This window comes from Eufriesea mexicana, unplaced genomic scaffold, assembly GCF_001483705.2.
Source record: "Eufriesea mexicana isolate 0111107269 unplaced genomic scaffold, ASM148370v2 scaffold15889, whole genome shotgun sequence".
NCBI lineage: Eukaryota > Metazoa > Arthropoda > Insecta > Hymenoptera > Apidae > Eufriesea > Eufriesea mexicana.
The window spans coordinates 72,206-88,509 of record NW_016923285.1 but is presented as its reverse complement, the minus strand read 5'-3'; the positions used below and the strand labels follow the sequence as shown (position 1 = coordinate 88,509).

The 16,304-nt window shown below is 30.8% G+C and overlaps 1 protein-coding gene across 7 annotated transcripts in view; it reads left to right on the top strand.

Moving 5' to 3' along the window:
* The window catches only part of LOC108554068 (diacylglycerol kinase theta), a 29,687-nt gene that overhangs the window by 6,441 nt on the left and 6,942 nt on the right, over positions 1-16,304 (top strand). For 5 of the 7 annotated variants that reach the window (XM_017909201.1, XM_017909199.1, XM_017909197.1 and 2 more), the window contains exons 2-6: positions 3,882-3,961; positions 4,512-4,614; positions 6,031-6,251; positions 7,075-7,246; positions 16,287-16,300. In XM_017909201.1, the coding sequence (XP_017764690.1) occupies positions 3,882-3,961; positions 4,512-4,614; positions 6,031-6,251; positions 7,075-7,246; positions 16,287-16,300 (590 nt within the window). Of the gene's footprint in view, positions 1-3,881; positions 3,962-4,511; positions 4,615-6,030; positions 6,252-7,074; positions 7,247-10,922; positions 11,067-16,286; positions 16,301-16,304 lie in introns of all 7 variants that reach the window. The other 2 variants (XM_017909203.1, XM_017909202.1) reach the window with 2 other exon arrangements.

Below are 16,304 nucleotides of genomic sequence, written 5' to 3'. Positions count from 1 at the left end.
TCCCTACAAAAATAATTACTATTTTGTAACATGGAAAATATTATTTTCTATATATGAAAATAAAATGTAGACAAATAGATAATTATTATACTGTAATATGCAAAATATTTTCTGCATATAAGTACATAATTATTGATTTTCAGTATGAGGAAAAACAAGGGAAAAGAAACGAGTTATCATTTATTATCGTTGTATTTTCGTTATCTGTGTTTCGACCAAGTGTTGCGTTATGAAAAGTGCATGCGTTTCGGCACACTTTCTGAATGTATTCGAGGGCTCGTTATTGTCGAGAGAAGGCAACAAACAGATCGTAAACTTCACAATTGAGTGGAAACATTACGAACCACGATGCAGAGGATTGCAATAGGAATTGATACTAGACAAGCTGTAGTTGATAGCTCTTTGATTGTCGACATATGATAGATAATGGATTGGGCCGTTAAGAGCTTAAAAAATGGGCGATGCCTCAGGTTTTAAGACATAAACCAAGCTTATGCGTATTTGAACTTTGGCCCAAAAGACGACTATGCAACTAGATGACATGACAAAATTTTTAGAGCAACCAGAGCTAAAATATTAGTTTCCAGTTTAATCGATAGTTTCCTAATTATTTATGTATAGTTAGAAGTGAAAAAAGAGTGGAATAGGATCTAAAAATAAGTGTTCTTAAAATAAGTTTTCCCAGTGATCAATTATAATTTTATTGGTAAACAGAAATTTAATGGAATACATAATCGAAAATGTTCTTGCGACAATTTTTAATTGGTATTCTCAATGAAATTTACGCTAGTTAGTAATTGTTTCATCGTGGAAAAAATTAAATTCTGATTGCCACAAAATTAATAATATATCGTTCTAAACATTATTTTTCCAAAAATCGATAATTTTTATCAACTTATAATCGATTCAAATATTTCTCTAATCATTCTATTCGTTAATTTCAATAATAATTAAATCACGGTATTAAAGTTTATTATTTGAATTTATTAATTTAATAAAATACCAAAAAGTGCATGATCTAATTAAAGAAATTAGAATTAACAAATATAACTGTATTAAATTTTCTTATCTATGTAAGATATTACTTTTGTGTTAATCTTTTTGTTAATTAACAACATATTTTTACATACGTTGTTTAGCTATCCTTATTACACGAAACCTTCTACTACGTGATTCTTCAGCAATTTACAAACTTGAACGATAATGGAACTACACTATTTCACCGAAGCAACGTGTCCTTATTATAAAATTACATTTCCCGATCAGCTTCATGTAATAGTACGTTTAATGGAATATCGATGCGGTTCGATACATGTTCTAAAAGGTTTTGCAACTCATATCTGCTATTAATATTAGTGGAAACCAAAGGGTTCGTAAATAACATGTTAAGAGTCAATAAATCGATATTCGTGTCAGAAATAACAGTAAAGTAGAACCAACGGTAAATTTAATAATGTCACGGTTCTTGCTCGTGAAATTTTGAATTTTGAAATATTAATATTGAAATCGTCTTTTGGAAATGATAAAAGAAAAAAGAAGAAAAATTAGAAATAGTAAAATTAGTTGTAATCAACCATAATCCCAATTTTACTATGTACAAAAATTATTATCAATTAATATTTGTCATTTCCAGTATATGTTATTGCTTTTCACGTATAATTCTTTTGTTTTTCCTATTATTATGATTTATAAAATATATTCAAGATTAATTTCAATATTTCGTTAAGTATATTTAGCTCGAGTTAAACGTTTTATAGATTTAAGTATCACGAAGAAGAAAAAATTAACTGAAATTTATTAACTTTTAATTGACTTAAATGATTGCTTTTATACGAGGCCCTGTTAATTTTGTCCATCGACATTTAACTGCTTAATATATTTACGCGCTTACTCCCTGTCAGGTTTAAAAGCGTTGCAGAATTTCACGCTCTGATTCAAGGGTTCAAAATGAGTAAAACAGATTTTTCACGATGTAGCTAAATTAACGAACGCCATGTGCATCTCGTTTAATGATTTTCTTCACTCAATGTCTTTACTATCTTTCGTTTATTATTTTACATGGCAACAAATATTAATTTTTTCACGTATTTTACAATTTTTATGAGAATCTATTTTTACTATATATTTTATTAAGTAAAATTTACTATTAAATTTAAAGTAATTGATAATTATATTCTTTTATTAAAAATAAGTATTCTATTGTTTAAATATAATAAATACGTAAAAGTATGTAATAATAAAAATGATAATTTAATAAAACTATAACGTTTCTTCGTTTTAAAAATAAATTTCATTTAAACGAGCAATAAATTAATTAAACGCGTAACAGCAAAATATCGTGGATGTATTGAAAATATCGTGCAGTCGATGACTTTACAGAGATTTAAGCACATCTATTACCATATATGAAGCAATTCGTTGATGAACGAAATTATTCGTGCAATCGGTTAATCAACATTTATCATTGTCGATGTGTATTTTGTAATATTCAGAAATTTGTCTCTACGAAATTATGTAATGGATATCAACTTCGCGTGGGCGATAAGCCAGACTGAGATTTCACCAATAGGTCAAATCCATCTCTCCGAAAATTTTGCCAGTTGTTATTTTGACCTAATTTTGAACGGCGATTACGATTTCTAACGTAATTTTTATAATTTTACACAGACAATTAGAAACAACAGACAATTATTCTAATATACGTAATGTTGTGTAATACTGGAAATAAACTTACAAGCTGATATTTGAACATGACTTCCTTATATGATGTAATAAAGTATTGAATTTACTATATCCGTTTTCGATAATTAGTTTTTATATTGAGAAGAAATTATAAGTGATTCTTTGTACTTTTATATAACAGCTAGAAATATCCTATTTCCAATGGTACGTAATAAAACTATATTTGAAACAATGGATCTACATTGAAACCCGAATTGAATGGTATTTGTTCAAAATGTATCAAGGCATTGGCAGTCACCCAATGATTTAAAATCTAGTAAACTATAATTATTTGTTTTACATTAGCCATTGTAAATCGATGACGTTTATTTTGTCTATCTATCATGCGCATTTTCGGTTTCCAAAATATCACCAAAATGTCATAACTTCCTTTTTCAGAAGCTTACCCATATTCAGTATGGTAGTATTTTTTCACAATTTTAATAAATATTGTTTATTATTATAAATTATGTAGAAAGATGCTTTTGACAAATATTATTGACTTTATATATTAGTATTTATAATTTAATATTTTTAAATATACTTTGAATTATATACCATAAAATATACTCCAGGATATACTTTAGGATATGTTACTTTAGAATTAATGTAATATTGTAGAATATGTATACTTCCAACTTGATACTCTAGAATACAATCTAATATTCATAAATTAATTTAATACTTTGTATCTTTGTACATTAAGATATAATAATGTTAGGTACCTTATGAAAAGATATGATATATCTGAAATTAAAAAATAGAAGACAAAGTAATTAGAATAAAAAGCTAAACAATAATACGACTATTATAGATGAGGTATACTTAAATAATATTACAAAATTTTACCAAAAAACTCATCCATAATATGAACTAAAATAATGAAAAGATTACCTCGGAACTGAACTCACAGAAACTTAGTTGAAGAGAAGAATCGTGGCAAATTCCTAAAAATTAAACCAATTGTTATTAAAAACAGAAAAGGAAAAGAAAAAAGGAAAAATTATACTTATATGATCATCCACCGCTCCACTCATCCTCAGCTCCCTCTTACACAGATAAGGGAAAAGTAAAGGGAAAGGCGTGGCTTGTTCTTAACCTACTGCCGATTACACGAAATTACACGTCGAAATCTCCATTTCTGCCGTTTCTTGTTACAGTTTGCAACTTCGTGGTGCACGACCGCTGTCTCAAGGCCGTCGTCTCTCCCTGCTCCAACATCGCGGCAAGCCTCATTAAGGTAAGAATACCCTCGGTTTCTGTTCTTGCCCCTTTTGTGACCGGAGACGAGTGAATTCTTCCCTCTCTTCCTCCTCCTCTTCTCTCCACTCGCGACCTATATTTACGCGCCGCTGAGAATACTCGGTTGCATAGTGTCATGGCTGCTGGTCGAAAGTTTCATCCGCAACGAAGTTCTGACTTCGTTAAACAGACGCGAGACCCTCGTATCCAGCGACACACATGACATTTTAAATAGACTTGTTTTTAATGTTCCTTACATGCTCGTCCAACCTTCGTCTTCCACTTCTTCCATAAAATGTTCGTTGAACGCGTAAAGAAACACGGACAAGTCGTTGGACCCGCGTTAAATGGTCAATTATTTTTACGTAAGGTTATTTTTAAGGTAGAGAAAAGACGCTGGAAGAGAGTGGGGGAAGAGGCAGGCAAAAGGGTGGGGATATGTTGTTCGCGTTCAGCGTGTAGTTTCGAGGGTGGAATAGAATAGCAAGTGTTTGAGACGCGTCTTGCCTGACTGAATATATGAGAAACGAGATGTCTTTTTGTTGCAGAATCCGGTTGCACACTGTTGGTCCGAACAAGTACATCGTAAAAGAAAATTCTGCAACGTCTGTCGTAAACGGCTCGATGATAATCTATCCATACACTGTGAAAGTAAGCTTCTATTCTTCTGGTACTGTTTGTCGATAATATTTTTGACGTTGGTGAGGTTATGTGTGGAATGTCTATTGATCTGTGACGAATAAAGAAGAATTTGATTTTGAATATCTCAAAAAAAATATCTTAAGATTTATGAATTTACATATACTTACACGTCGTGAAAGTAAGCTTCTGTCTATGTTTTATTTATTGATTATATTATTTCCTTGATGTTTATGTAATTATACGTGGAATGTTTTAGTATATCGACCTGTGATAAAGAAGAACTCAATGTCAAATATCTGTAAAAGCCATATCTTCTTAAGATTTATGAATTGATACTCCTTTCCTCTTTAAATATCATAAATTTTTTTGATAGAATGGTGTGAGATTTATGGCTTATCCAATACTTATAATTATTTATTTGTACAAACATTGAATTTTAAATGTATAGATAAATAAGTTTAGTACTTGTTACACTATTTTATTTCTCAAGAGGAAAGGAAATTGCATGGTAAATAATTTTTTATACAAGTTTTTAATTGAAAAAGAGATATTATGATAATTTTTATATTTTTATCCCATTGATGCTGCTATTATCCTGGTATTTAATCTTTCCCATTGCGATTTACTTGCGAAAGATTCGTGCTTATAGATTTAATTTAATTTTTACTATATATATACATATAACGATCGAAAATATAAGTATGTTTTAGGTTTTACTCAATATATTGCAATAAAATAAAAAAAAAGTTTCTTTAAACGTTATACTAATATGATACTGGAACGTTGTAGTATGGAAAAATATAAAAGCTTGAAGTTGTTTAACTTTCTGTTTTGTAAAAGTTTATTTAAACTATAGAATGAAAAGGAACTTGGAGAAGCCATGTTAAACGAGTACAAGAAGCAAAGTAAATTCTTCTACCCCGATCTCACGATCTCAAAAGTACCAATCATTCACAGTCTTCTTCCTTGAATTTTTATAATGTATAATTCTTCCACTATCTTTTTTAGCTTCTCCTCTTTTCATGGTATTATATTATTATTTACCCCTGTTTTACTCATTTTCTATTTGATGTATATAAATTTTTCAGTATTCTTACTTCATGTAATATATTGCTATTTCTTATTGTGTTTATATTACAATTTTATTATCATGTAATTTCATAAGTAATGTCTTATACATAAGTAATAATTTTCTATTATTATCCACATTTACATTTAATTTTATTCTAAAGAATCCAAATGCAAACTGAAAGACAGAATTACTTATGAAATGATACTGTACTGTGACGCTATATTATACTTGATACATAGTCATAAGATCTCTTATAAATTTAAATAGTATCGGATGTCATAAGTCTGAACTTCTCTATCCCGTAGTGCTTCATCTGAAAAACAGATAATGATTGATTATACTTGTAATTCCAGTATGTGAGTACTTCGTGCACACGGAGTGCCAGGACTTTGCCGTGGCAAATTGCAAGGAGAACGCCACGTATCTACCTGGCAAGGACTTGGCACAGGTAAAACACACTCATCACTGGCGAGAAGGCAATCTTCCCAGCAGTTCGAAATGCGCTGTCTGCAAGAAAAATTGTTTTTCTGCCGAGTGCCTTTCCGGGTTTCGTTGCGAGTGGTGCGGCACGACGGTAAATGTTACTCTTCTCTTATAAACTTCCGTTTGTCGTTCTGTGCCATCACACTATCGCGATAGTGTACAAAACTTTCCAGACAGTTGCCTGTTTTTCACGTTTATAAATAAACAAAATATATTTTTTTCCTCTCTCCTCGCACTTTAATTCTGTATCGTCTAAAATTATCGTAGTTACTCCCCTCCGAAGCAAAGCTAAAAAAATAAAAATTGTCTGGAAATCGTTGAACGATGCTTAATAATCTTAATTAAAAATAACGTCGATTGTTTCCGAATCCAACTGAGTTCCCAAACGTATGAGTGCTCTTGTTAAAATAATTACAGCGTCGAGTATCGATAAAAATACGTATTTGTATAACAAAAATGTTATTCCTATGTGTTATTGTGTTAAAAGAGACAGTACATTTCCGTATTGGAAACATATAAAAACAGTTTGTTTTTGCAATGCGTAAAATTTGAGTATAAATGCATACGCATGTATCAGAAGATAAAATAGTTATAATAAATAGCAAATAAATTTATAGGGTAAACCTCATAAAGCGTTACACGTGGTTTTCTTCAGAATTTCTAAAAACAAAAGTAAAGAATTATAGTTATGTTATAAATATCAAATTAATTTTTAGATTTTTTCTTCTTTCAAAAATTTCTAAAGTAGATTTAAAAATTGCAAACCAAAAATATAATCTGTCTTCACGTTGTTATCATTGCTGACTTCTGAGAAAACAACTCGTAGCGCTTAATGTGATCTGCTCTACATTTTTTCAAAATCAACCACTCTGAAACAATGGCTAATGTTTTACTTCATAATCATCTGATTGCAGTTGCACTCTTACTGTTATAAAAATATCCCGCAAGAATGCACCTTTGGGAATTTGGAACCAATTTACTTACCACCGCATGCAGTCAGCATTCCACGTACGGAAGTTCCCATGGAAGCCATCATCGGTGTACAAGTACGTCGAAAAGAAGTCCTGGCGCGTGAGTATTCCTGCCGTAAGTGTCTATTGTACAAATATACGTTCCAAATATCGATTAGAGAATGTGTAACACGTGACCGGATAATAGACGGAAGTAGTGGAATGAAGTTATGTTCACGTATACGTGTATATTGTAAATATGCCTTTATATTTTGATTTATCGATATCGTGCCGATTTATATAAAATTTGATTTTGAACGATCGATTGTACATATAAGAACGACGAAACGAGGATTTATGAACCAGCTGTGAATTTAAAAATAGCACGTAGGATGTTTTATATGTCTAGCATCATATAAAAACGAAGAGAGATAATTAAAAATTTTGATTTGCGTAAAATGGAAGTATAATACTTGTAGGATACCGAGATGAATTTCTTTTACTTTTATTGTTATATAATTGAGAAATATATAAATGATCTTATAAGGTTTAGACTATGAAAGTATTTAAGTTGGAAACTCTTGTTCTATACATATTTATGATATTAGTATATTACACTCAGATAACAAATAATGGCTCAATTAGAGTGTTACGAATTTCATGGTCGATCAATCTTCACGATACATCGAGCACACGTTTTATCGAGTTCCTATAAAATGTCACAGTGTCGATACTTGATGCATCATTTAAAGAAAAGAATACTGTCATGCAAAGATCACATTGTACTCATTGCTAGTACATGAAACGATGATACTCATAGCAACGATACATTTTAACCAGATAGTATATTAACGTTTTAGACGAAATAGTCACGATTTACATGTTTCTCGTGTGTAAAATAGAATTTCTTTTCTCACTCTGTCGTATTCACTATGTTTTCTATTTATTTTGAATAGTATATAATTTCTATACGTGTTTTATATATATAAGATATATGCAACAATATATATACGTATATTTTCCGAAAATGTGTATAGTAGCGCCCTCATATCCGCGAAGAACGAGTTACGAATAATTGTGGTTTAAATCGTATATAGCGTTGAATGCTATTGCAATGTTATGTTCGTGTATCATACATAAATGTGCAATAAATTTTAGTTGATAGTTATAGAATACTAAAATCGAATAAAATAGTGATTATATGTACTGTGTATAACATTCTAGATTTACAGTGTAACTTTCTTTGTTTCTTTTCTGTGTATGAAAGTGAATGATTTTGACGTTTTAGGTTAATCTTCAAGAGACGATAAAGGTATGAAAATATTGTCTATGTAGTGTAGTATTATATTTATTATATTCTACATTTTAATCATGATAGAACAAGGAACCTATGCTTTTTTTTTACTAAATTACGTACTTTGAAACTTAGGAAACGTTTATTTCTTAAACTTTCTAATTCTTTAAAAGAGGTTAGCTTCGTATAAATCGCGAATATCAAATCAGCGAATACGAGGGTACGACTGTAATTCGGAAAATATATATTTGAAAGTTTTTTAAAAATTTATCCGTGTATTTTCATGTTATCCCATATATTACATACGATAATGTTTATTATCTTATATAGTAGGATAGTTTTAATACAGAAAGAAAGGAAAAGTCTAAAGAAGTTAATATAAGATAATTTCCATTATACGTATCGATCTATCAATGAGATATTTATATTTGTATATATATATTATATAACATCGAACTGTAGACAATTTTTTGCATAATTTTAGTATTTGTTCATCTGTACGCGTGTATAAAAGTATGTACACATATATGACACTCGAATTTTACAATTATATATATATATACATTATTTTCTTTCTTCGAAGCATGCCAATGCAAGCATGTCAAGTTTATTCACTTTTAAAATGTTATAATTATCATTGAAAATTCTTAAAGATGATATATTTTTATTAAAAGATAATAGGATAACGAAGGATGTTAGGATAACAATTAAGCTCTTTTCATTTCTATATTTTCACATCTTATATCACACTAAGAATAGTTGTACAAATAATTATTTGAAAATGCTAGTATTAGTCCTTAAAAAATTTAAATATTACCATATTGAAAACAATTATATCAAACATCACTTTGGCAGTACATTATTTAATAAAATTTAATAAAACTCATTAAAAATATTGTTCTTTCATTTATACATTGCATTGCATATTACATTTAATTCAACATATTTTTTATCGTAATATTTCTTATATAGAAATCCAACTTTCACTGTTCAATTTTTTCCAAGCAAGTTTTGCGAGCAGGATATCTAGTTTACATATATACTTGCAAACATTATAGCTTCTGTGGCTGTCGCTGTATTAATCGCTATTCTCAATGTGCTTTCAATAGGCGTAATGACATTTACGATTATTACATCGATTCGCGTGGCTTTATAACTACAGTTAAACGGGTTTGCTGATATCGATACTGGACACTTAGGGAACCAACTATTAAGTTCTCACAACCGTGTACGATAAAGTCGTTTAAAAGTTACGAGAAAATATACATTTAAGTTGTCAACATACGATAGTTTCAGTAGGTGAAATTAGAAGTATCAATTAAAGATATTTCTCAAGGTGTATCAAACGCAAAGCTGAAAGTTTACGTTATCGATTAATTTAGTTTTCTTTATGCTTCTTCTAGAAGAATACTTGCGTTGAATATTGTGCGTGTAATAGCCCTGGGGAACTGATAACTCGCGGGCAACAGTGTCTATTCCCCTCCAACGCAGTATCTCTCACCATAGCCACTTGATTCTACGCTGCATCTATGTAATAACATGACACTTGTCTATATATACTAAGTCCTAGAATATGCACAGTCACTTACACGTTTGTGCCTCACGTACGCCCAGCAGCAGTAGAAACAGTGACTTAATGGTGGGAGAAACAGCAGACTAATGGTGGGAATAATGCAGCTACGATGATGTTCCCCAGGCTTGGTGTATAAAATAGCGATGAAGTAGTAAATAATGGCGAATAAAGTACCACTAGTGGTGCCCTCTACCGCACCACGCCGTATGTATGCGATTTAAACGTTGCCATGCTAGTTTCACGTTTGTCGATGATTTGATCAAGAATAAATCGAACAAAGAAAAGGTAACATATGTACGTGATAAATCTTAATGCACTTTTATGACAATATATCAATTCATAAACCTAATATAATACCAATTTCAAAGTTTATAAACGTAACAAAATATCAGATATATAACTTATTCAAAGTACCAATTATTATTTATTGTTGTGACATCTATAGAGTATATATTCAAACGAAATTTAAATTCGATACTTTTATTCTTCAAAGAAAGCCAGGTATTGATAATATAAATATTTCTTGTTGCTTATTAATGTTAGTTCTGTTTTCTTATTCTTATACGAGAAGATTCTAAAGTAATTCTATTACTATTTCTTTCAGAGAATAAAATCATATTTCTTTCTCCGTAGAATCATCAAGCTCGCATTAAATAATTCATTCTGTGCCCTTAAAAATTATAATAAGAGTCATACGTGCCAAAAAAATCGCAGATAAAGAAGAAAGAACCAGTAAAATGATTGTACAACGAAATATTGTGTCTCACACTATCGAGGAACGTGGAATTTACTCGGGCAACGATTTAAATCGCAGTCACCGGCGTCTATGTGTTCTATATCTGAGGTCGGAAGGGAAAAAAGAAAGAATTGTGTAGAGATTCAGAGATTTGTGTAATGGTAACCGTATATAAAAAAATCCGGTCTACCGTTTGCTTCTATTTGAAGATAACATCGGGGAACAATTCGATTTCGCTGAGAGTGAACAAATTGGGGCTGCGGGCCGCCTAGCCGAAGCTTTGAGGCGCCTTTCACTAGTTTTGCCACGTAGCTGCCGTGGAAAGTGTCGTGCTTCCCCTCCTTATGTTCGAGGTATATAGAATATTACCATCATCTGACATTTATCTGTGTGAGCATAATCGATGTTGAGATGTTAGCGCGAAACCGGAAACCGGACGGAACGGAACATGTAGCGATTAATTATTCTTTGTGATATAATTCAGCTTATTTTCTCTAACTTTATTCTTCTCTTTCTATTCTTCTTCCTTGTCTATCTCAAGCTTCTTAACATTCTCCTTCTCTTGCCTCGCGTCTGTCGCTTATTTTCTTTTCTTCTATCTCTTCCTGTATTTTTTTCCATTTCTTTTCCCTTTCCTTTTATTTATTTATTTATTTATTTGTTTCTCGTTCTTCGAGGATCGAAGAAAGAAAATGATTGCGTATTACAGCGAAGCGTCCTCCTTTCTTCACCTTTTCGGTACTGGCAGAGGACCGAGGTGTTGGCGGGGTAAGCTCGAAGATGTGATTTTTGTTACGTTCATGGAGTTAAAAGATGTTATTTCAGCTGAATAATCTGGTATTCCATGAAAATAGCGCGGAAATAGAAGTTACATTGAATGTATATTTAAGCTGGGTACATGTTCAGGTCTAGCGAAGCTAAAATATAATGTGACGCAAGAAGATTGTATTTGTGAGAGACCTTTTTAGTGTTTCTTTTTATTTGAGTAAGATTGGTGTTGCTTTTGATGTTGTAGAAATTGAAGTCTCCAAGTACCACTTTGTTAATCAATTATTTCACTATTTAAAATTGAGCTACAATTTTCACTCTCAGGTGAATATGTTTTTCCTTTCCTTTTTTCTATATAGTAAATATAGCGTATTTAATAAAAACTTTTATACTTGTTTTAGATTCTGATAAAAGGAAAACTGAATGTTCAGTATCGTGTGATTTGACATTTTTGTTTTAAAAAAAGCAAACGTTCTTCACGTTGAAATAATTTCGACGCTTTGCATCTTGGGTTGGTTCTGACCTTTTTGCTTGTTAACGTGTCGATAGTTCGAGAGTAGCTTTAAACCTTTAGTTCACGCGATCCGAACTTTTTCAAGGTCCGCTTGAATCAAATTTAAGTGATAAACAATGTCACTCGACATATTAATGATCGAACCTCCCTTTGTGCACTCTCCTGTTCACAGACGAGTACAATACTGTAAAAATTGTCGAGATTTTATCGAAATTACCTTCGAAATTTTACCACGATTATATTTTCTCACGTCAACTTTTTTTTTTTACAACATTGCACACAGGGAGAATATTATAAAATTTATAAGGATGCAACCATAAAAATTATTCTTCAAATTTTTCCAATCTTAATTCTATAATAATGTTATAAATAATTTTATAAATTATTCTATAATAATATAAGTTAAAATATGATTTATTTTAATGTAGGGGGGTGAATATTGAGACTAGGTAGGAATGAAGGATAGAAGAGTCAAGCTGTATCTAATTTTTATACAGTTGTGAAAGAGTAGTTATGCGAGGATTTTTAGCAATGCAGTACCGAAAGGGTTGATAACTTGGTTTTATTTTACGATAAAACGATATGTTTTAAAGCGCTGCTTTTTAAATCAATAATTTTATCTTGTTTAAAGTACTCATTCGAGGCACTGCAATTAATGCGCTTGCTTTAACTGTATGAACCTCTTATATTTGAAATGGCGTAAGTTCTGTATGTTACCATTATAAGTTAGAAACACCCAATGTAATTAAAAATTTCGATAATATTCTGTGATTATCTGATTAAGGTAGATAAACTTCGCGCATCAAAAGCATTATTATCGATTAACTGTTATTATGAAGATGACATCTTTTTCATTAGAATTCTCATGAAATATGGAGTACAACGAGACTTCTTATTTTTTAATCTACTATTAAAATTAAGTTTTGTCAAGATATTATTGATATTAAAATTTGTATTAATATTTATAATAATTTCAATGTTTTTTACGTCATTATAAAAATAAAAGGTTGATATATTTCGCAAATATTGTAAATTGGGACGACGCCAAAGATGAGTGTTTCGATTTTCGATACTTAAGAGAATAATAAAAATTACCGAAAATTATGTAAGTCATAAAAATATCTCAATTTTGAGTAAAATCTAGGTAGAATCTTCAGAACCTCCTTTTCTTTTCATCGATTTTCTTAAGATTCTCATGGACGACGTTCTCTATTTATATTATAAATCAATATATTAGAGTAAACAAATTTTTCGTATCTTTTAAAAATCTCTTGTCTCTGGCGTACACGTGTTAGAAATTACCGTTTCACTTAGCAACTTGATTTTTAATGAATATATATATACATAATATATATTTACTACACAGTTAATATCATAAAACTTGAACAAAATAATGAGAAAGTGTAAGACAAACCGATTTATACACGATAATATTCTATCATATTTTTCTTTTTCATAAGTTTAGCACGATTTATCATTAGGTACATATCAACTCTGTCAACTTTAATTCCATTTTACGGATCAATGCACGGTGAAATTAAAGAACTCGAAGTTAACTCCACCCTTCTGAGACGTCATTTTCACTCCAGCTTATTAATTCATACAATTACTGTCCTACCTATTACTGACAAAATAATTACTATTCTCATGAAAAAGTATAATAACAACGATGGTAAACCCAAGGAAAGTACCAAAAAGTTTCTCGTACGAATTTTACTCGAATAAAAATATGTACTAATATTTCAGAAATTATACCTATCAAAAGTTATCAAAATAATTATTATTCCCATAAAACAAGATACTGATCAAAATTTTTTATATAAAATGATCTGAATAAAAATATACATTAACGTTTCAGTTATTCCAGCTTTTATGAACAAAATAATTACCATTCTTAACGAAGACCAATAAAAATAATACAATTTATAATACGTATTGATCTTGATAAAATTTGCATTAACGTTTCCGATATTCTACGCACTGCGAACAAAATTACTATTCATGATTACTATTCGGAATGAAAGGAATTAAAATAAAATAAAATAGTAATCATAAAATCAAACAAATTTCCCAATATCTTTATCGTAATCTTAATCTTAACACCTTAATAGAAATTCGCATTACCATTTTAGATATCGCACATATCGCTAATAAAATAATTATTATACATATGAAAAAAATCAAATAATTATAATAATAATAATAACATAAATTCAAATAAAAATAAATGCTAACATTTCAGACATCTGATCTGCTACAAAATAATTACTGTTATAAGAAGTTATCATAATGGAATCAACACTGCAACCATCAATTACTATTATTACCAAGACTTACCATAATGAAACCATTTCCCATACTAATTAACTTTAACAAAAATTCGCCCTATCATTTCAGAATACGAGAAATGTTATTACATAAGATAAACGCGATCACACGATTTCTTTCTTGCCCTCTGTCTCTCTTTCTCTTTCCTCGACATGCAAAATCCCGTGTCGCGAGTACACATTAATATCTTCTGATGGCACGTATTAACGACTCGATTTACATTTCAGCGAGCGTAGGACGAATCGAACGATTACGAAAATCGCACCTTACGTCACATTGAACCAGTCTATCTATGAATGTTTGTTATTTCGTTTTAACATTTACGTTTCTAGCATGCGTGTATGTGTTGCTTCTCGGTGCATGTACTGTCACACTCAGCCCGCTGGATGCTATGATGATTACCGTGACGCTTGTCACGCCACTATGCAGTGCAAATGAAGTTGCAAGAATGCTACTGTCAATAAATCTTCCTATCATGTGTGTTCTGCAAACCCATCGTGCCCGATGGTAAGAGGTGTCACTTATTATTTCTTCGAAATTTTGCAAGAAAACTGTTGAAAGATAAAAAGAGTTGAAAGAGTACGAACCTTGCGTTGTAGCGCAGTATATGTAACACCTTAGTCTGTATTCTCTCCCCTATGCCTTTTCTGCTATTTACCTACATCTCATGCGGGTACAATCATTGCAGTATTATCGCACAATGCACGTAGAACGTCTGAAATATTTAGTGCATAATAATATTCTTATACTTTTCTGTATCTTATCTAATTCATGTAAATGTTGAATGCACAAGATTTTATTTTCTCCTGGAAACTGAGTGGCCTTTAGTCTTTCTCTGGGATTCAAGTGATATTGACTTGGAAGATTTTTTAATGCAAGCAGAAGATGGCCTTTTAGTTCAGCCAATGCATTTCTCTGTGTGTTCTTTAATTTAGAATACTATAATAAAATGAAAATGTAAAGAACAAATAATATCTTTGTCTACGTTCTTAAACAAAGCTATAGAAAGTACAGAGAATAGATAATACTTTGTTAATACAAGTTTGCAAGATTTCTTTATGAAAATTATAATCGTTTGAAGTAAGAATGGCACTGTTTGAGCAAAAATATTTTTCTCAAATTCTATGGTTTAAGTAGATTCTTCCATTAATATGGAGTTTATGCATGCCAAATTTGAAGTTAACTCAATCTTGATTGGAAATTGCAGTGATCATTGCCAAATATTAAAAGGCACGAAGCTCTATCTTCATATTCCAAATCATCACAGGCAATTACGATGTATATGCAGCTAATACGACATTGAAACTCATTAAAAAAAAAATGTAAAATTTCGAAAAAGTACTTCATCTATTTCTCGATGACTTGACAATATCGACATTGTCAAGTTTTCCAAAATTCCACATCTTATATCTTTGGAAAACAAACAGGAGAGATTCCACAAACGCTTCATCCTGTATAGCATAACCCGAGGCAAAATTATGCACTAAAGTTTCAGAATATCTCACATTGTTAAGCTCCACTGGTATTACGTAAACCAAGCCACTGTGCCGGTATCAAATTGATTCAGTTCCGTATACTAGCGCTTCAATAATAGCAATAATTCCGTAGTATCTTCGATACGAAACCATCTGATCGGATGACACGTTTGATCCACAGTACTTTCATATAATTCTCCTGAAAAAAAAGAAAAAATAATAATAAGATCTTTGAACCCAGAAAGTATCATAGCTACTTTCTATAGATGCTTTCTCACCATACACCATTAATGTTATCTGAGTAATGATTGCCAGAGCATATTAATAATAATTGCATTTTTTCAATGGTAGTTAAAGAAATGAGACGATGCATTTATCTTACACCTAAAAAGTATCACGGTGGACTGTATGATCCTACAAGTCCGCTACCCTATCGTCAGAAAGACCAACACGCGAGTTACAAGAACCACTTCCGGTTTCTTTTGCAGCACGAAGCATATCGGAAG